This window comes from Neltuma alba, unplaced genomic scaffold, assembly GCF_004799145.2.
Source record: "Neltuma alba isolate B1F8T4 unplaced genomic scaffold, ASM479914v2 tig00010740_pilon, whole genome shotgun sequence".
Lineage (NCBI taxonomy): Eukaryota > Viridiplantae > Streptophyta > Magnoliopsida > Fabales > Fabaceae > Neltuma > Neltuma alba.
In genome coordinates, this window is record NW_021635567.1 from 860646 (window position 1) to 881533 (window position 20888).

At 35.4% G+C, this 20888-nt stretch overlaps 2 protein-coding genes across 2 annotated transcripts; one reads left to right on the forward strand and one right to left on the reverse strand.

The window, feature by feature from the left end:
• The first annotated feature begins 31 nt into the window (after window positions 1-31).
• LOC114758615 (transcriptional elongation regulator MINIYO) lies at window positions 32-10475 on the forward strand. The gene is made up of 10 exons (XM_028947673.1): window positions 32-309; window positions 1501-2587; window positions 3238-3332; window positions 3750-3937; window positions 4759-4864; window positions 4953-5213; window positions 5397-5582; window positions 5706-7991; window positions 8948-9157; window positions 10001-10475. The coding sequence occupies exons 1-10, from the start codon at window positions 82-84 to the stop codon at window positions 10193-10195; spliced, it is 4842 nt and encodes a 1613-aa protein (XP_028803506.1). The 5' UTR covers window positions 32-81; the 3' UTR covers window positions 10196-10475.
• Window positions 10476-12751: 2276 nt separating this feature from the next.
• Window positions 12752-14627, reverse strand: LOC114758644 (protein CRABS CLAW). Its single transcript, XM_028947709.1, has 7 exons — window positions 14535-14627; window positions 14017-14184; window positions 13768-13882; window positions 13587-13635; window positions 13321-13396; window positions 12867-12923; window positions 12752-12757 (listed from the first exon to the last, which is right to left on the reverse strand). Exons 1-7 carry the CDS (start codon window positions 14625-14627, stop codon window positions 12752-12754), a joined length of 564 nt encoding a protein of 187 aa, XP_028803542.1.
• Between the last annotated feature and the right edge of the window lie 6261 nt (window positions 14628-20888).

Here is a 20888-nt window from a genome sequence, read left to right on the forward strand (position 1 = left end):
GGGGGAGACGAGCGTTCGCTCTCTCTTTTATTGTACTTCCTGTCTTCCGGTTTGTATTCGTGAGCTCACACCGTCGTAAACATGGAGAAGAAGAAGAGTAGTGGCGGGGAAGAAGCGAAGAGGTCGACTCGCCAGAAGATATTTGGAACAAACTCTCCTTCTTTTAGCGGAGATGTCTACTCTGGCTTGGTTGGAAGCATAGTCGAAAAGGGTATCGTAGAGAAGCTACCTAACAAGCCCGCTTCCATTTCTTTTCCTAAACCCACAGTTCTTCCTTTTCCTGTTGCTCGCCATCGCTCAGAGGGTCCTGTAAGTGCTTCCCGCCATCTTCTTTAACTCCTTTTTCTTCCATTTTGATGGTCATCGTTGGGTTTTAACTGTTAGTCTATTGAAAATGGACTCGCTTTGGAACTGAAATTTTGAGTCCTGGTTTTACAGTATGACATGAACTAGCATTTGGATAAGCTTAAATGCGCGTCGCTTGCTATGTTGTCTTGTTTCGATGGTAATTTTGGGCTTTATACATTTAGTCAACGGAATGGTGTAATTTTGACGATGTTAAAGTGATAGCTAACTTCAACTTTGGAACTGAGTTCGAGTCTTTGTTTGGAGAGTGCTGAAACTTAACTTTCTAATGCTTAATACCTTGAGCTGAAGACGGAATATGAGAAAATATGGAATCAAGATTTGGAGAATGCTAAACGAGAGACATAAAATTCCATCTACGTAACCCTTGGATAGCTACTTCATGGCCTTATTCTATCTTCTATGGACATTTAGGTTTAAAAGCATGTCGCTTGGAATTCTTTTTTTCATTTGTAGTTATTTCTTTTCTAAGCCCTCCAGTTGTCAGTGGTTTAAGCAATGCGTAGTTTGATGTTGTTGAGCCTCATATGTCTTTGATACAGAATCTTCATATGTCAGCACTTTGTAACTACTGCCAGATCTGAGTTCAGTACCTTTAATATTGGGGTTTGGAGGGTAGGTTCTAGAGAAAATCCAATAAAGAAGCTACTAGCGTTTTAATCTTATGATTTTTTGCCTATGAAATCAATCTGAAGCAGTAGGCACTCAGAAAAGTATGGAGGAAGGATAGGAGAAGATGATCTAAGTATTACACCACCTGCGGTTCATTGAAAATAACCCTTTTTAATTTATCAATTCTTTGATAGCTAGGTATACTTATATAAGAAGCCCCAGTAATTGCAAAACCTTTGAGAAAGGCCCACTAGACCGAATTAATATGCATGACTAAGGGTTAATGTAGATTATGGACTATAACAATCGGTTCCATAAACAAAACAAAGCCAAAACGATGGAATTCTTTAATCTCTATGTTTGTGCACTAGTGGAGCCATGTCAATAGTGACTCTGTGTGTGCTATTTACTTATTCATGTTTTGCATGAATCTCTGCTTACACAAACTCATTTTAGTTGATTGTGAGTAATTTTCATAATAGGTTAGCCTTATAGATTGATGGTCAAATTTTGAATTTACAGTATTGGCAACCTGTAAATAGTAAAACAGATGATGATAACAATGATGGTAGTGATGATAATTTCGAAGATGATGAAGAAGATAAAGATTTCATGGAGTTTGACCCTGTTAAAGCCCATGCTAACCCAGTGCAAAGGAGGAACAAAAAAGGGTTGGATTTTAGCAGGTGGAAAGAGTTCATTCAGGAAGATAATTCTCCCTTGGGGAAGAAGCCGGAGGAACGCATGCTACACTCTAGGCAACCTAGGGAAAAGAAAATGGATGGGGAACAAGGTAAGACTGCAGACAAGGGAACCTCATCTTCTGCTGATACAGGCATCACTACTTTTATGGAAGCTCAAGCTAAACCACAGTCATATAGCTCAGATAGTGGGATTATCAATTCAGTCTCGCCCATGGAATTGGACAACTCAAGAAAGCTAGATCTTCAGGAAAGTACTAAAGATGCCAGAATTTATGATGTTGAGGAAGCATCAAAATATGAGGCTGGAAGCAACCAAGTTAACTCTAAAAGAATGCCTGATGACAGTTTTGGATCACTGGATGTGCTAAGTAGGGCGGAGCAAAATAGTTTGACTTCAAGAATGGATTCTTGTTCTACTTCCGACAAATTTGTCAATGAACCAATTTCCATGACCCTTGAGAGTCAAATTGATGCTGAGAATCAAGCTCGAATTAAGCAAATGTCAGCTCAGGAGATTGCAGAAGCCCATGCTGAGATTGTGGAGAAGATGAGTCCTGCTTTACTCAGACTACTACAGAAGAGGGGTGAAGAAAAACTGAGGAAAAAGAGTAATTTAGTATTAGAAGCTGGAACTGGTCATGAATCTGTGAATCAGCATGCTGAGAATGTCAATGATGCAAAATCTTCTCTGCTTGCTAAGAATGATGTCTCCAGTACCTTAGAACCACCCTTAGAAAATAAAGAAAAAATGCTAGATGATGAGGATAACATGACAAAGACATCAACCACTGGAAGTAGCAGCTCATGGAATGCCTGGAGTGACAGAGTAGAGGCTGTCAGGGAACTACGATTTTCCTTGGCGGGGGATATTGTTGAAAATAGCATTGACTTGGTGTCTGTAAATGGTATGCCTTATCTTTTACCACTAATGTTTTGGCAGTTCTTTTTGTTCCTCCCATCACCTCATCCTTTGCTATTAAATCTTCCACAATATTGCTTTAGTATTTTCTATTTGCTGCATGATTACTTGTCTTAAAGTTAAATCAATTATTGTTCTAAAGAAATATACAAATTGGACTTTCTTTAAAAAGTCTCACTGCTCATGCAGGAACTATGATCATTTTATTGTTTGACTGTTTTTTAATGTAGGGAATTTTGAATATTTGATACGTATGGAACAGTGGTAGCATGTTGCTGTTAAATTAACGCTAAGATTAATCTGTTTGCGAGGTCAAGCATGTCTCAAAGCAGTGACTGAGCTCTGCCTTGGCTAGCGCCTGCCATTTAATTTTCCTTGTGATGGCCCAGAAATTAGAATTTGATTTGTTTCCAATCTAGGCTGTGATTTCTCAGTACTTTTATCATTTCTGTTTTGATTGCCTGGTTGTTTAATATCTAGCATTTTAAGTGTTATCTTTGCTCTCTAGAAAGAGTTTTCATTGACATCCCAGTTATTCTGGAAGACAAAGATGTTGAAATAAAATGCAGATTTCCTTTGTATCAAGCACTTTACAGTTACAAGTTATTTGTCGGAATTCTGTTGGCTATGCTGCAGATAATTTGACTGAACGTGATTACCTGCGAAGTGAGGGGGATCCTGGTGCAGCTGGTTACACGATCAAAGAAGCTGTGGCACTCACTAGAAGTGTGGTATGCTATATGTTGCGCAACTAATGCATTTGTCAGTTAGATGCATTTTTTACTTTTGATTCCTGGCACAGGTTGGAATAACCTCATGATATGTGGATAATTTAAGCATGTCTCCTAAGAGCTTAAGTATTTGTGATGAAGTGATCCTTAGCATGATATCAGGTCTTCCTTAGCAGGCTGTGAAGTTTGATTTTTGTCCCTTTTGTTTTTTCACTTTTACAGAAGAGTAGTGGTGGATCCTAAGATTTTTCTGCACACTTTTGCATAAAGTAGCAAGTTAAAGATATTTACCAACACTATTTTTTAACCTTATCCTAAATACCTAAGCTTTTGGAATGAATTAATTCGTCATATCTCATAATATCCCCCTCCCTTCATTTTTTTGTATCTTATTGTCTGCTGAAATTTGTTGTTTAGGTTCCTGGGCAAAGGGTTCTTGCATTGCGTCTTCTTTCATCTGTGCTTGAGAAGGTCTTAGATAACATTTGCAAACACAAGGTTGGGCATTTGGTGAAAAACGAAGATAGAGTGAACAAATCTGTTGACTGGGAGGCTGTTTGGGCCTTTGCACTTGGCCCTGAACCTGAGCTTGTGTTGGCACTTAGGTGAATATTAAGTTGTTTGTTTCATTCATCAACTATTTGCAATGACTGAGTTCACGTGCATTTCTTCAGAGAATGTAATTTATTGTTTATTTTTCAGCTAATGCTTTTTCTTTTAGTCCATGTTAATTGACAGGTTGAGATACAAATGAAATGTCAAACAAACTGTATGTATGTTACTGGCCATTTTTCGTGTGACAAGGACCCAAGGAACCCAAATAAGCCAGAAATATGTAATTCATTCATGAAAATACATATTTTTATAGCAGTATATGTCCACATTGTTGTAAGATGCTCTTGAATATATAATAATCTCGTCCACTGGTGCTGGCATCTCTGATATTAAATATGCATGGAATACATGCTGGTGATCTTTGTGTGATATTGCTACTTTTGTCCTCCATTCATTTGAACTATGAGAATCTAGAATAGGCCGCTTAATTAACTAACATACCTTTTGTTCCCTTGAGGTTTATAACAAGGAGGCTTGTTGATTAGCTTGGACATTTTTTATGCATGCTTGATCTTATATCTTTAGGAGCTGCAAACTTTTCAAGTTCCTTTTTTTCAAGAAAAAAACTTCAAATTAATGTTTGCCTGAATAAGCTCACCCCAAACAGGTTACTTTTTATTCTCTTTATTTCTTGGTCCCGATTTTGCAAATAGACTGGAGCATAATGTTTATCTGTGAACTGATTTTAGTAGCTAATTATTAATAACCTCTTGATGAGATCTTCAATTTATTCCAATTTTATTGGCATACAACTTTTTCTTTGTCTGTCTGGGCATCCAGTGACGTTAATGTTTTATTTGATTTCTTGTAGAATGTGTCTTGATGACAACCACAGTTCTGTAGTTCTGGCCTGTGTGAAAGCCATTGAGTGTGTGCTGTGTTGTAATGTGAATGAGAATTTCTTTGATATCTCAGAGGTAATGGTGTTTTCTAATAATATTTTTCCTCTTCATGTTATAAACTTATAATTCTTGTTACATTCGTTTGTAATATTTTTACCTACAGAAGAAGGCAACTTATGACAAGGATATCTGCACTGCTCCTGTGTTTAGAACTAAACCAGACATCAATGTTGGTTTTCTTCATGGTGGATTTTGGAAGTACAGTGCAAAACCTTCTAATATTCTTCCTTTCCCTGAGGATTCTATTGAAGATGAGACTGAAGGGAAACACACAATTCAGGATGATGTAGCAGTTGCTGGACAGGATTTTACTGCTGGTCTAGTTCGGATGGGAATCCTTCCTAGACTTCGTTACCTTTTGGAGGTAAGAAGTACTAATAATAAATAGTGACATTATCATTGTGTCAAGCTTTTTTTAGGGCCATATGACTTGGCTTTTGAAGGTTGCTAGAGATTTTTTTCTACGGTCACAAATTGTCAAGGAAATTTGCATTTCCTATTTTCTTTGAAGTTTTATGTCAAATTTATTATTTTCCAATGGTTGCAGACAGACCCTACAGCAGCTATGGAAGAATGTATTATGTCTATACTGGTTGCCATAGCCAGGCATTCACCCTCATGTGCAACTGCTGTCTTAAATTGCCAAAGGCTGATTCAGACAGTTGTACGGAGATTTACTGTTGACAGCGTAGAAATTCGACCTTCCATGATAAAATCTGTGGGCCTTTTCAAGGTGGGGGATATTGCTCAATAACTTAAGATTGATATTGTACACTAATTTTCATTATTTATGATTGATGTTTCAGCGTTGTGGTCAAGGAATTATTACTAATGTTCCATATTGTTGTTAAAAAAGGTCCTAGCTCGGTTGGACCAGAAAAATTGTTTGGAGTTTATAAAGAATGGGTATTTCCGGACCATGACATGGCATTTGTACCAACATGCTTCCTCCATTGACCACTGGGTGAAGTTAGGGAAGGAAAAATGTAAGCTGGGGTCAGCACTGATTGTTGAACAATTACGTTTCTGGAAGGTTTGCATTCGGTATGGATATTGTGCATCATACTTCTCGGACACGTTCCCCGCCTTGAGTTTTTGGCTGAATCCTCCTTCATTTGAGAAACTTATTGAGAAAAATGTTCTGTCTGAATTTGCTTCTATCTCAAGTGAGGCTTACCTTGTTCTGGAATCTTTGACTAGGAGACTCCCTAAGTTATTTTCACAGCAGTGTCAAAAAATTCCAAAATTCACTGATGCTGAAACAGAGGTCTGGTCTTGGAATTATGTTGGTCCAGTGGTTGACTTAGCTGTAAAGTGGATAGCGACCAGAAGTGATCCACAAGTATCTAAACTGTTTGAGGGGCCAAAAAAAGTGAGAGCAGGCTTTGCTTCCCAAGATCTATTGGTGACTCCTTTACTGTGGGTTTATGCAGCTGCCATTCACATGCTCTTCAGAGTCCTTGAAAGGTTGACACCAGAGGATGCTATTGACCCATATGAAACTGGTGGGTCTGTGCCATGGCTTCCAGAGTTTGTCCCTAAGATTGGGCTTCAGTTGATTAAATTCTGGCTTTTGGGATTTTCAGTTTCCTTGGGGTCAAATGGTGGAGATCCTGATGGACACGAATCTTTTATTGAAGAGCTAATTTGTTTGAGAGAGAATGGTGATCATGAAATGTCTTTGGCTTCTGTCTGTTGCCTGAATGGAATGGTCAAGACGATCAATACAATTGATCATTTAATCAAGTCTGCAAAGGATGGGATCTGTGGTCTCCCTCCCCAGAACCAAACCTTCTCAAAAGAAGGAAAGATTCTTGAGGATGGCATATTAAATGCGTATTGTGTTAATTTAAAGTCTACGCTTAATTTCTTTACAAATTTAGTTGCTTCTGGGTGGCAGTGCATGCTCTCTATTGAAACATTTGGCAGAGGAGGACCAGCTCCAGGAGTGGGAATTGGCTGGGGTGCCCCTGGTGGAGGATTTTGGTCAAAAAGCATTTTATTGGCACAAACAGATGCAATATTTCTCATTCATTTGTTGGAAACTCTTAAAAATCTATTTATTAATGAACCCGTGGCTGAAGAAAGAGCCTTCATCATGCAAAGGATTAATTCTGCCTTTGGTTTTTGCTTAATTGCAGGACCAGGGGATGGGATTTTTATGGAAAAGGCGGTGGATCTATTGTTTGATGTTTCTGTTCTGAAGTATCTTGATCTCTGCATTCAGAATTTCCTTCTTGAGAGGAGAGGTGAAACATTTAAGTGGCAATATGAAGAAGAGGACTACCTGCAGTTCAGTAGACTGTTATCATCTCATTTCAGGAGGAGGTGGTTGTCTGTAAAGCTTAAGTCCAATGTGGCAGATGATACTAATGTCTCTGGAGCCAAAACCTCTCAAAAGGGTAGTGCTCATTTGGACACCATTTTTGAGGATGTAGACATGTCAAATGTGAAAACTCCGTCCTTAACTTCGTTAGCAGTAGAATGGGCTCGACAGAGATTGCCACTTCCAGTCCACTTTTATCTTAGTCCAATCTCAACAATAGTTCACAGCAAGCGGTCTGGTCCTAAAAAATTTTCTCATTCACATAACATATTCGATCAAACTAATTTGCTTGAAGTTGCTAGATCTGGGCTTTTCTTTGTTTTAGGTGTTGAAGCAATGTCCAGTTTTCAACACAGTAACTTTCCTTCTCCTGTCCAACATGTATCACTGACCTGGAAATTACATTCCTTATCTGTCAATTTCCTTGTTGGAATGGAATTGCTTGAACAGGAGCAGGGCAAAGAAACTTTTGAAGCGTTGCAGGACCTTTATGGTGAGCTTCTAGATAAAGAAAGGTCTATCAGAAGGAAAGAAGTTATTCAAAATAATAATAGCCATCCGGAGTTCCTTAGATTCCAATCTGAAATTTTTGAAAGCTATTCAACAATCATTGAAGACCTTGTAGAGCAATTTTCTGCTATATCCTATGGTGATCTGATTTTTGGCCGGCAAGTTGCCCTTTATTTACACCGTTGTGTTGAGTCTTCTATTCGACTTGCTGCGTGGAATGCACTATCTAATGCTCATGTTCTTGAGCTTCTGCCACCTTTAGAGAAATGCATTGCTGGAACTGAAGGATACCTTGATCCTGTTGAGGTAAAAATAACGTATTAATTTCAGCTTTTTTGTAATGTTATGTTTTCTGAAAAATAAGATATTGCTTTTTAAGTATCTTATTTTGAAGGTTAATGATAAAAATCACAAAAAATAAACATATGATTATAATTGTGCGGAAACACTAGAAGAATGCGTGTGCACGTGCGCATGACCATGTTAACGGATTGAATTCATTAGTTTATTGTCCTTTGAAACACAGGAAAAAAAAAAAAGGCTGGAAATATTCATACAAAAATACAATGAAATACCATCATGTTTATTTGTTGAAACTATGATAATTAACTTTAAGAAGCACTTTTAGAAATGCACAGCAAGGCCACTGAGTATAGAAATAAAATGGATCTTTTTCAGTCAAAATTCATAGTTTTAATGTAGAAATAAGATGGATCTTCATTCTTGCCTATTTTTGGTAAAATCCATTCTTGATTTTTTCCTTATGAAGAACTCTAAAGGTTCACCAGTGTACACTTGTATGCCCAATTCGTACCACATGGACATACAAACGTCTGACATATTTTTATGATGGCTTCTTATGTTGTTTTGTAAACAGAAGGAAGCCAATGTTATTTCAGGTTTGATTAAATTTTGACTCCGATAGTTGTGATAACTTTTTCAGAGAACAATTTGGAAACTACGTTTATGGCCTCATATGTTAATTACCCTTTGCAAAGAATGTGCATTATTTGCTTTTTTTGCATGCTTTCTCATCCCTATATATAGAAAGAGGGGGGAATGAAAGGGAGAGGGAGATCAAGATAAAACTATGTGTGACTTTGATAGTATTACAACAGTTGGAATGCAATGAGTAGGTGCATTTGTCCCTTCATATTAGTTCCTCTGAACTCATCTAGGTGGGCAAACAGGTTGGCATTAAATATTGACTCAATATATATAAATTATTTCAATCAAATTTGTGATGTACTTATTCTATGCAGGATAATGAAGCGGTCTTGGATGCTTATGTCAAGTCATGGGTCTCTGGTACTCTTGACAGGGCTGCAATTCGTGGATCAGTTGCATATTCTTTGGTTGTTCATCATCTTTCCTCTTTTCTGTTCCATGTCTGCCCAGCAGATAAGCTTTTCTTGCGGAACAGGCTTGTTAGGTCACTCCTTCGTGATTATGCTGAGAAGCAGCAACATGAGGTGAGCAAGCTTCGGAATTTTTTACCCACATAGTATATAGGGGAAGATAGTCAGTTAGACAATTCTCCAGTCAGGATTTGTGCTGCCCATGTATTATCAGAGTATTTCTAGGTTATCTGGTCATGGAAATAGATCATAGGAATAATATCAACAGAATGCATGTGTGCATTTCTGTTGTGAAGTTGTTTGAAAGTTACAGCATTAATGTATAGGTAACGATGTGAAAACATGTCTAGACCTATGGATCGACTTAAAATAGCCTGATAAAGAAAGGGCTAACCTGACATTATTCTGTTAAGTATATATATAGTTGTGTTTATATCATTTTTGTGAGGAAAAAACGATCATTATATAAACTAGAAAACATTCGATTTTAGGATAGTGAGATTAAAAAGTACACAAGGAATTATCCTGTGGCTGACCTGTTTAACTCATTGAGCACCATCAGAAGCTCATGGACTGGCCTAAACTAAGAGTTAGATCCGGGTTCATTTTCTGATCCCATTTAATTGAAGACAGTGGTACTGAGAGGGTTACCTCATTCTAGGTCAATCCTGGGGATGTTGATCCCCTGAAGTTTGTATGTCTCCAAAATAAAAGAGATAGAGAGAAAAGCGGAAATGAGTTGGAAAGAGAGAATGAACGCAGGCAAAATATCTCACTCCTTATGTCCCCCTCTCTCACTTCAAAGCATCAAATTCCAAATTGTAATATGGACCATGGAGTCACCAATAAGATTTTCTAATTTCTTTTTAATTTTTTTAAATGGTTCTTTGTTGGCTCCTTAATTTTATTTTGATGGTGACAACAATGTTGTTATTGCTGATTCAACTTGCGTTACAGGGATTGATGCTGAGTCTCATCCGCCATAACAAGCCATTAACAACATCTGAGATGGATGAGCAGAAGGGTGGTGTGTTGCAGGAGAAGAGCTGGTTGGAGTCAAGGCTTAAGGTTTTGGCGGAGGCTTGTGAGGGATACTCCTCTCTTTTGACGCAAGTAAACAAGTTGAAGGCAATCATCTTAGGGAATAGTTAGGTATTGTGGATTGGATCTCACTTACATATCCAATTGTACATAATGATATGAGATATTGGGAGGAAAAAAACACGCGTGGAAATGTGGGGCATATAGGAAATTTAGGCAATTTTGTGATTAGTTCTGATCAACTAATTTTGATGGCTGTTTGATAAAAGCTTGTCTTTAGAAGGGTGACAGTTTAGTCTTGTTGGCTAAATGAAGATTTTTATTTTTTCTGGTTGGTATAGTGGAAGAATGTATAATTTATTCATTTTATGATTGATCATTGGTCTGGTCATGTGCACGCGGCGGTGTGTATCCAACTCTACTTGTAACGGATCCAAATCGTTGGTTTTTTTTGGGCGACTATGAAGTTGGGGTTTTTTATTATAACCTTTCAGTCCCCATTCCCCAATCACTTGAGTCAATTCATCATTAATTGTTTAAAGGGAAAATCGTTAAAAAAAAAAAAAAGACCATAAAAATGGCAAAATTGTAAATCAGGATTTGTTACAAGACTTGTATGGTTTTTGACATGACAACAAATTTTTGATAAAATGCCTAATTTGTAATTTTTGATAAAATGCCTAATTTGTAATTTACAATTCTCTTGGCTTTATGCCCCTCTTTTTGTTCCATCCTTACGCACGCACGCACATCTAGAATTTGTATTATGTCAAGATTTTCATGCAACTTATTCTCTCCATTATTTCTTGAGGCTTAATATTTTGATGAGAAGATATCTCTCTCCATTTTGTATAAACAAGGAGTTTCTAAGTTCAGTTCATTTTTTTCAAGATCAAATTCAAAACATTATCATTGAGAAAATCTAGAATTTAAAGCAATGACAAATTTATCAGCAAATGAGTTGCAGGTGATTCAGCCATTTAGGTGGTATCAACTAGAGGTCGTAATAACCCCTCGTCCGTGGGTTCAGCTGGCCAAGGGGTCGGACACTCTCACCAAAGGAAGGGGGTTCGATCCTGGAGAGTGCCACTTTGTTGTGGCTCCAGTCGCGATGCTGGGGGAGGCATCTTCGAAGCCAAGGCCTCAGCTCGTAACATGTGGTGATCCCCCACGTGGAGCTCTCCCCGTCTCAGTAAAGCTACGGTACGGCGCTGGGTAGGGCTGGGGTCAAAGGTTAGTTGCCCTGCCCTTGAATTGTGGGTGAGCCCAACCTCTTTCCTAAAATTTTGTTCACCAAAAAAAAAAAAACTAGAAGTTGTAATATGGGTCAACTCGCGGATTATAGGTTGGCTCGTGATGGGTTATAGTTAGTTAGTGTGAGTTAAAAAGACCCATGTGATGGCAGGTTAGCTTTTAACCAATCCTAACCTATCATGATGGATTGACGGATTGGTCAGCTAACTATTATTTTTTTAATTAATTATTTTTTTATTTTTTAAATATCTTTGTTATATGATATAAGGAAACTATAATGAATTTTTGTTTTTCCTTCAAATATTTGATTGAAAACACAAAATAAATGATCTAGGTATATTTTAAAAAATTTTTTGACAGTGTATAAAATATAATAATATAATTATAATGATTAATAAAATTGAAAAAAATAAAAAAATAAATGCAAGTTAGGGTGTGGTGGGTCATGAGTTTGACAGTGCATGTTGAAAAGTTTCATTTGATAACGAGCTGGTTTTTTGTCAATTTTAACCTGCTATTTTTAGTGGGTTAGACTCATGAATTCAACTCACCATATTATCAGCTCTAGCACCAATTAGATTAGCATTACTTTTTATTATTATTATTATTATTTATGTCAATGATTTGAATTCCCACCTCTATCTATTGAAAAGTAACTTTTTTTGTGGTTGTGGAGTTCATGTCTCTTACATGTTTACAACATTTCTAAATTCAAAATGACTTAAAAAAGTCAAATTGGTTTGAGATTATTTAGATCCTATCTGGCACTCTATATATACATATGACTAAGCCAATTATAATAGTAAAAAAAAAAAATCAAGGGCTCAGGGAAAAAAGTCAAGCTTAAGAAACCAACCAGATCATGCAGGTTTTTTTTTTTTTTCCGGGGAGCAAGTACGGCCAACTGGTTTATGGTTCTGAATGAGATTATGAGAAATATATTTAACTATTGTCCTTCATATGATCTATAATTATTAAACACAATTTTATCACAGAAGCTAATAATTATAATGATTAGCTTGCTCATCCCAGTCATTAGCTGGTTTAAATCATTATTTTTATACACCTCATTTATAAGGCGTAGAGATTTTCTATTGGCAAATTAAGTCATATTAATTTGTGAAACAAGACTGTGCTCTTCTTTCTTTTTCTTTTCAGGGTTTGGCCATAATCCTTGTACGTCCTTAACAAAAACAGAAGAAACCACAATTTTCATCATACATATTAAGACATTACAACATCAAAACAACATCTTGCATATAAATATTGCATCAATAATGCCGACATTATCGTACATGCTGGGATATTACAGTCCATTACCAGATGATGCATATAATTGATTTCATATAAAATGAACTAAACAAGCCACCTAATAATAATAATTTTCTTGCCCTAATACCACACGGCTCTCTTTCATTCCTGCACACATATATATATAAATATACAAACTATTAGTGTCAAGCAGTAATCTTAGAGAGAGTCAATACCATGCCATATGGTAATACGTTTTGTTTTACAGTTTTATTACCTTGTTCTTACTTCCTGAAAGTGAAGTGCTTGGCGAATTTGGAATGTACCTTGCCCACTGTTGTTAGGAACAGCAAGTTATTAATTACAATGGTGAATTAAAATGAAGCTCCAAGAAAATAAAATAATTATCAGTAAATACTAATGACAGGTGAACAATTATCATTTATTACCATAAAACTTGCCATTATAAGCTGTTTTGTTGTTATTAAGACTTTTTTTAGTAATTATGTTTCTTGAGACTTTATTGCAATTCTCTCTAAAGTTCAATGTAAGCGTTATGTTGGATAAAACAACATGAATGCTGAACAACACAGCAAAATGATATATATATATCTATATATATATATATCCAACTTAGAAGTTTCGCAGTATGGAAACATACATATTACGCAGATATTGAAATATGGATGATGGTTTGTAAAGAATAGTAGTGTGAAGTAAATGATGTTTACATTTTTGGCAGCAGCACTGAAAGCTTCCCGATGAGGAATCTCAGGGTTGGCTGCTTTGATGCGCTGTATCTCCTCTCTGACATACATATATATACACGCACACATCAAATCAACACAAGTTGTGAGCCTGTCTCTGTGTGTGTGTGTGTCTGTTGTGTATATAGTACTCATAAAACCTAACAATTTCTTCCGCAAAAAGAAAGGAAGGTAAAAAAGCTAGCAGGAGAAAGAGATTGTAATAGTAATATAGGAGGTCATGTATATACTTCATAAAGCGATTGTAAGCCGAGGGAAGTCTGTGTTTCTTCTCAGGAGCTGCAAAAAGAGATCCAAAACTGGACAAGTTAGTTCTTTTATAAGGCACCATATCTTATTTAACTTGAAGCCACGCACACGCGCGCGCACACACACACATATATATAGTGCAATACATAAGTTGATGACTACGTTTGACAACGAAAGGTGCTGCCTTGGGGGACACAGGATCATTGGACGACGTAGTTAAGGAAGACGAGGAGGACGAGGATGATGCAAGTCCCTTCTTGTAATCACTATAAAACCCCTGCTTCCATGTAAAACACACGTAAAAATTACAGTTCAAGCTAAGCAAGCGTGTGTTGGTACAACTGAAAAGAAAAACAGGAGCATAAAACCAGAATATATGTATATATGTGTGTGTATATGTTTATGTTGAACCTGGAGAGTGAGTGTGTGACCAATATTGTTATTATCATTATCACGATGATGGGTTTCGGTATGATTGTGATGCGACGGAGGAGGACTGGTGCTGAGGAAGGACAGGCTGCTGCAATGCCCACACTTCACTGTCACTGTGTCCAGCAGCCTCTTGCATGGGATCCCAACCTAATATTTACCAACAACCACAAACATATATTAATAATAATGTTATAACAGCGTTGAACTTATTTAGGCACACTATATATATATATATATGTTCAAGTTTGTTGTGAAAGGTGAAGTATGTGAATGACACTTCAGTGACTTACAGAGACAGATAGGGATAGATAAAAAAGATGATGAGGATCATCATCACCATGGGTTGGCTTCTTTCTAATTATATGCTGATCTATGACAATAAGTTACAAAAACACACAGAAGTGAAGTGATGGGTGATATATATGTTATATATATGTAGTTTGTATCTAAAGATGAAAGGTGATATATGAAGAGATGACAATGATACATATGATTACCGCAAGCACAGTGCTGCAGAAGCTGCAACGGATATAGCAGAAGTGTTCAGGTGGCTGAACCAAGTCCATGGTGACTTTCTCTTCCAGGTTCATCTCAATGGAATGAATGAGGAAGCTAAGAGAAACACAGAAAGAGAGAGAAGAGAAAGAAATAGATGTAGGGTTTATGATAGCAAAGACTTGAAGGGTCTTTGTGGGTAGCCATAATATATATATTGTACATGATTATTAAAGAGAGACTTTAATTTATTACAAGTGAACCAGACTCAGAAAGAAGACGCAGCTAACTAGCTAGCTGGCTAGCTAGGGTTACCACTGACCCCCATAGAAAGAGCTGCACGGGGCATTGCACCCCGAGACATTGCCCTAATTTAATTTCTCGTCGTTCTCTCTCTCTCTCTCACATCATCACTTGAGTTGAGACCATATTTCCAAATACAACAAAATCACTTGAACTATAATAATAAGACTTAAAGTTACAAAGGTAATTAAATCAAAATTCTCTATCTTCCACCAGATTAATTAGTGCAGATCCTGTATCCATTAAGAGTGTGGTTTTGAATCATTTTATCAATATAAAGACCTTCTGCAGCGTGTTTGGAAAACACAGTTTTGGCAGAAGTAACAAGATTGTGTTTTAGCTAACTTCTAAGTATTTACGGAGGCACTATATTTGATTTGTACAGCCTCTATCTTGTGTTCTTGATTTAGGTTAGATATCGCTTTTGAAATCCAAAAGCTCTTTTCATCAAAGACAGATCTCTTTCTTCCTCTTCACTACAAACTCACACATATATTTGAGGAGTAAGCCCAGAGGTAACTGGAAAGGTGATAGGACAGTGTTGAGGATTTAGATTGTTTATTTAGACAGTTCCCATCATTTCAAACTCCTTCAATATTTGTCAGACTGCTTTAGAGCTCTTTAAATGTTTGAAAGTTTCTTCTGACTTTGGAACACTAAAAAATGTTACGCTCAAGAGGACATAACATCTCATGATGCTATAATGGACTTCATTGCAAACTAATGAATGGAAGAATCTGATGACTACGAAGCACATATAGCATCTTATTTCTTATAGTTTACAAGCTTAACCAAAATGGGATATATAGTAGAGCCCTCGTAGAATCATATAATAGGAAGGTATTTTTCAAATTCAAAATAAATTATGGTAATACACGCACATATGCATCAAACTAATTCTCATTTTTCTTTTCCAAACACAACTTCCTTTTTTTTTTTTATCCCTCCTTTTTGTAATACCAACCAATTTTCATCAAGTCACATTGCAGCTTGACCAATATAGGTCAAGCCAAGTTGGACTAATTTACTATATATAGAAAGCCCTCTCAATGATATATAGACTCAAACTTAAGATGTTAGTTAAATGTAAACAAGTGTTGAACCACTGGGACCTGGTTTAAATATTAATTAGCTGCATAACATTTGTACACATATTAAAAATGTACAAAAGCCAAGTTACTTTTTCCCCATGCATTTTGCCAACCTTCATTTAGTGTAGGAGTTGATTGCGCCAGCTACAACAAAAAGAGTAGTGAATGCTGAGTTAAACTTCATTGGAATCAGAAGCCTACCTGCCTGTAATAATATTGAGTAACTTGAGGAATTACCAAGACGAAAACAAAACAGATAAGATTCTTCTACTTTAACCAATGAAGGTCAACATAAAATTCACCTCTCTCTTTCTCTCTCACAGTTTTTTTTTTCCCTGTGTAAACTCAAGGTATCCTGAGTCATTTTAGACTTGAAACTAATTTCTGTCGAACTGAGGTTAAAGCCTTTTCAACAAGTATACTATTTGAAATTTGAACTTCTATTTTTCTCCTTACAAGATGAGACTGCTTACCATCTCAAAGCAAAAACTTGTTACTTCTCTCAGTTTCCAAAGACTTTAACTTATAAACTCACTCAAGTCACAACAATGACAGTTGGCACTGGCATGCGTAGCTGCTTCTACTATATGATGAAATGAACGAATTGGGTCATAAAATGATCAGTCTCTTGAGTTTCTCCATTCTTAGTTTATAAAAGCTAGTTATATAATTATACTTATAATTAATCAAAATATGAGGAGAGACCAAGTGATAGAGGAAGGAAATAAAAGGGGAAGAGAAGAGACAATGAAGTGAAGGATAGGTAGCAGGTAGGTAGGTCAGAAGATTGAAGGAAAATATGATGAGGAGAAATTGAAGAGAGAAAGTGGTGGTGAAAAGATAGTGAAGAGAAGGGAGAGCTGGCAAAGAAGCCATCTTTTGTGGGTGCAGGAGCAGAAGAGGAAAGATGAAAGAGACAGAAGAAAGAGTCACAGGTCACTATCATCATCCATCACTACACAAAATAGATGGCACAATTGAATTTAGAGCCAAAAGCAAAGCAATGCCTATTCATTAATATAGATATATATATTTATATATCGATCTCATATCAGGAGATGGGTGTGTTGTTTTGTGTTGTGTATTGTTATGTCCTTTTGTGATGATGGGACGATTCCCACAAGTGTTGCCTTTTATGGTAACTTGTCTATTTCCTCTCTTCTTCCCCTCACCTTTCTCTCCTCGTATAAACACCACCTTTTTCTTCACCCTCCCATGATTCCGCCATTCACACTCTTTATTAGTTTATTTCTTCCTTTCCCAATTTTTTCCTCCTTCTCTCTCTTTTTTTTTTTTTCAAACCACTCTGAATATAGAAAATCGATAACTAATTTACAGAGATTAGAAGACTTAGTTAAGTTAATTTTTGTTAAAAATATGTGTTGATTTTCCAAAATACCTTCTTTAATCATTTGCAATAAAACAAAAACCATTAATATATGTAATCAAATATGAACAGTCTGGGAAAAAAATTATAAATTTGAAAAAAAATGAATTGGGACCTTATATTTAAGTCTAAAGTAATGAATCTTCTAACTTTTATATTTTCTTAGGACCCAAAGGCGCATAAATCTTGTTTTTTCCCCTTGCCTAGTTAGAAGAAAACTCTTCGATATGGTTTAAATGTCTCATTCAAATATAATACTCCACCGGTTCTTAATATGACTTAATTAATTAATTTGAGGAGATTACAAATATTAGCTAAATTAATTAATATGATATGTTTTTTTTTTTAGAAACACCTTAAGCATCTTTCTTAACTCCTTTCCTCCTTTTTTTTACGTGATTATTATTGAATAATATCAGTAGGATTAATTTGAAAAATTGATAAACATGTAAAATAGATCTTGTATATAGGACCAACACCATGAAGGATACGGGGAGTATTAGTTATGCCCTATGTTTTTGTTTTAATTATTGTATATATTTATATAATGATAGAAATGAAAGAAATATTGATGAAAGGTAGTTGGTGGTTAAGCAGCTTTATGCTGCGATGATGCAGAGAGATGAATATTGAATAGTCAGTCAGTGAGGAGATGCAAAGAGATTCCCTGAAGCAGCTTCAACCATACCATTCAGTGAAGCAAACATATGTAGTTCTGTTCTTTAACTTATTTGGACACAATCATTTCCTTCCTTTCCACTACCCCTTCTTATCCATTCTTGGAAACTAGCTACCCCTCATTTTTCTATCTCGTTTATATTCAACACTTCACCATGTGAGTTGGCTTTCATTAGGAATAATCCTATCATTGATATTTTAAAAATTAAATTATACAAAACCCTTTTAAACTTTACATAGTGTTCAAATAATCTTTTTAACTTTCAAAATTTAGGATTAATACAATTTTTTGTCCCTCAAATTTGGCTTTATTTTAGTTTTGATCCCTCAAAAGGTAAGACAGTCGAAATTTTTATTAAATTATAGGAATTAATATTTTAGACGAAAAGAAACTTGAGAGATCAAAACTTATAATTTAAAACTTAAATGACTAAAACCAAAATAAAAGTAAATTTGAGAGACCAAAAATTATATTAACCTTAAAATTTAATAATAGATCCCCTGTGAGCTTTTAATAAGTTTATGCGGATAATCTCCAACTATCAATCACATATGTGGAGATATAATCTATAACTAACAGTTATATATCTCATTAATTTTTGTGTGCGCGCATATATTTCATTAAATTTTAATGGATATGTAGATTATGCTTTTAAGCTTTAAACTGTGTGCGGGTAAATGACGTACAAAATTAATCGTATGGGAGTAATCTGAATAAATGTAAGAGTTTAGGGACTTTATTGTAAATTTCTAGAATTCGTAGACATTATCTATATACATAGTCTAAAGTTTAGGAGATTGTGCATATTAAAATCATATTATTATGTAATTACAAGTCTTTCTATGAGTGAGTGCTCTAATGGATCCTCTCCTCTACCACCCCTCTTCTATCCTCCTTTCTATAAGTGCTCTAATGGACACCAACGACTTTATATTTTAGAATAGTGAAGTTACTTTGCTGCAGCTACTCCACGATAGTAAGGGAATTTGGAAATTTAGGTCCCGTTTAATATGAAGCATCGAAAATAAAGGATATGGATTAAGATTACAATTGAGAAAAATCATTACAATAGTATTTAACATGAGTAATTACTTGTTATATGAGATTAAGTAAATTTATAAAGATAGGATTAGGGAATACCACTTTTCCCATGGTATTCCTTAATATTACATACATGAGTTTTGCTAATCTCATATATCAAGCAATTTTTTATGCTAAATACTCTTTTAATAGATTTTTTCAATCTCAATCCCAATCTCTACCCTTAATTTTCAATGCTTTCTAACAAACGGGACCTTTGTTTTCATAAAAAACCTAGGATACACTCCCATCGTTATGAATATTATGGGAATTTATTATGAAGGATTTTGCTTAGGTTGTAATCATGGTTACCACAGAGTTAAATTACCGTCTTCATCGACTCTGACGAAGAAGTTTTGCATCTCATTATATATAACAACAATCTAATACAGAATTATCCTCTCAGAAGTTAGATCAGGGAAATACGCAACATTATGATGCAAGATTGAGTTGTTACATTTGGACTCATGTCAAGAGAAGTTAATTATTGCACCGATACGCAACATTAAGCTATTCTTCTTTATAGAGTATGGAGTCATTCTTTTTGAAAATTTCAGTCTTAAATTACCACTGAATTAATTAATGCACATTTTACGCGGCCTTTTGTTTAGAAAAATGTCACTCTACATTTTGAGATACAAGAACGTTTAAATGGGGCTATGAAAGATCTGCCCTTGAGTACCAAAATCACGCTTTTCTTTTCATTGTCTCTTATTTTATAAAATTAATTGGAGAATGGGAGTTTCAAATTTCTTTTGGCTAATCTCTTTATGTCAAACTTATTAAGGGACTAGACCTTCTCGCGTAATTGATTCTATCTTCTGTTTTTATAATGGACCCCACCTACAACATAACTAGGGGTGTTCATTAGTATCAAAAGTCCGTAATGCCCACCCGAGCTCGATGAAATTATGCCCAACCCAACCCTAAAAAAGTATCTCAAACGATAAATAAACATTTTAGGGTGGGGCCAAACATCGGGTAGGGTTAGGCATTGGGCAAGACATACTACCCTGTCCAAAGTTTATATATATATAATTATATTCAATATATATAGCATACATGTATTCATTATATATAATTATATTTAATATATATACACATACATGCAATATTCATATGTGGTAGAATTATATATTTCAAGATTTAAATTGTTGATATATTTGATTATGAATGTTGTTTGAAAACCTATCATATTGTGTTTGATTATATAATTATAAGGAGATATGAAATGATAAATAGGTATATGAATTTGTAGTGTATTGTTTATATTTCTTCTTTTGAAATATTCTAAATTGTGAAATTGTAAAATACATTTAAAAATCAAAATATTATTTTATTGGGTTTGGTGGAAATCTTCACATAATATGAGTAACACATTAGTGCATGATTGCTTAGCGTGAGCAGGGAAGCCTACCCTGCCTAACCCTGTCCTAAATAACTCCTGCTTTTGTTGGTCATAGTTAGGCAACAAGCTCCAAAATGTAGCCCGTTGATCATTTAGGTTGGATATCAGGCAAGTCATGCCCTGCCCAGCTTTACCCATGTGTAGCCATAGATATAACTATTGAATGGTTCTACTTATAAATATATGTTATATGTATGCATCTCTTTTAACAAGAATTTAAATTTGGTAGGATAAATGTATAATTCTACTCATAATCTTATTTTTCATGTGTAATTTTATTTCAGATTTTTTAGTGTTGTAATATTACCTATAGTTTTTTTTATTACAATTTTATCCTTGATCTTTTTCGTTGGTATATTAAAATACATTTTCCAACACATATATGATGCTCTTAAAAGACAAAATAAT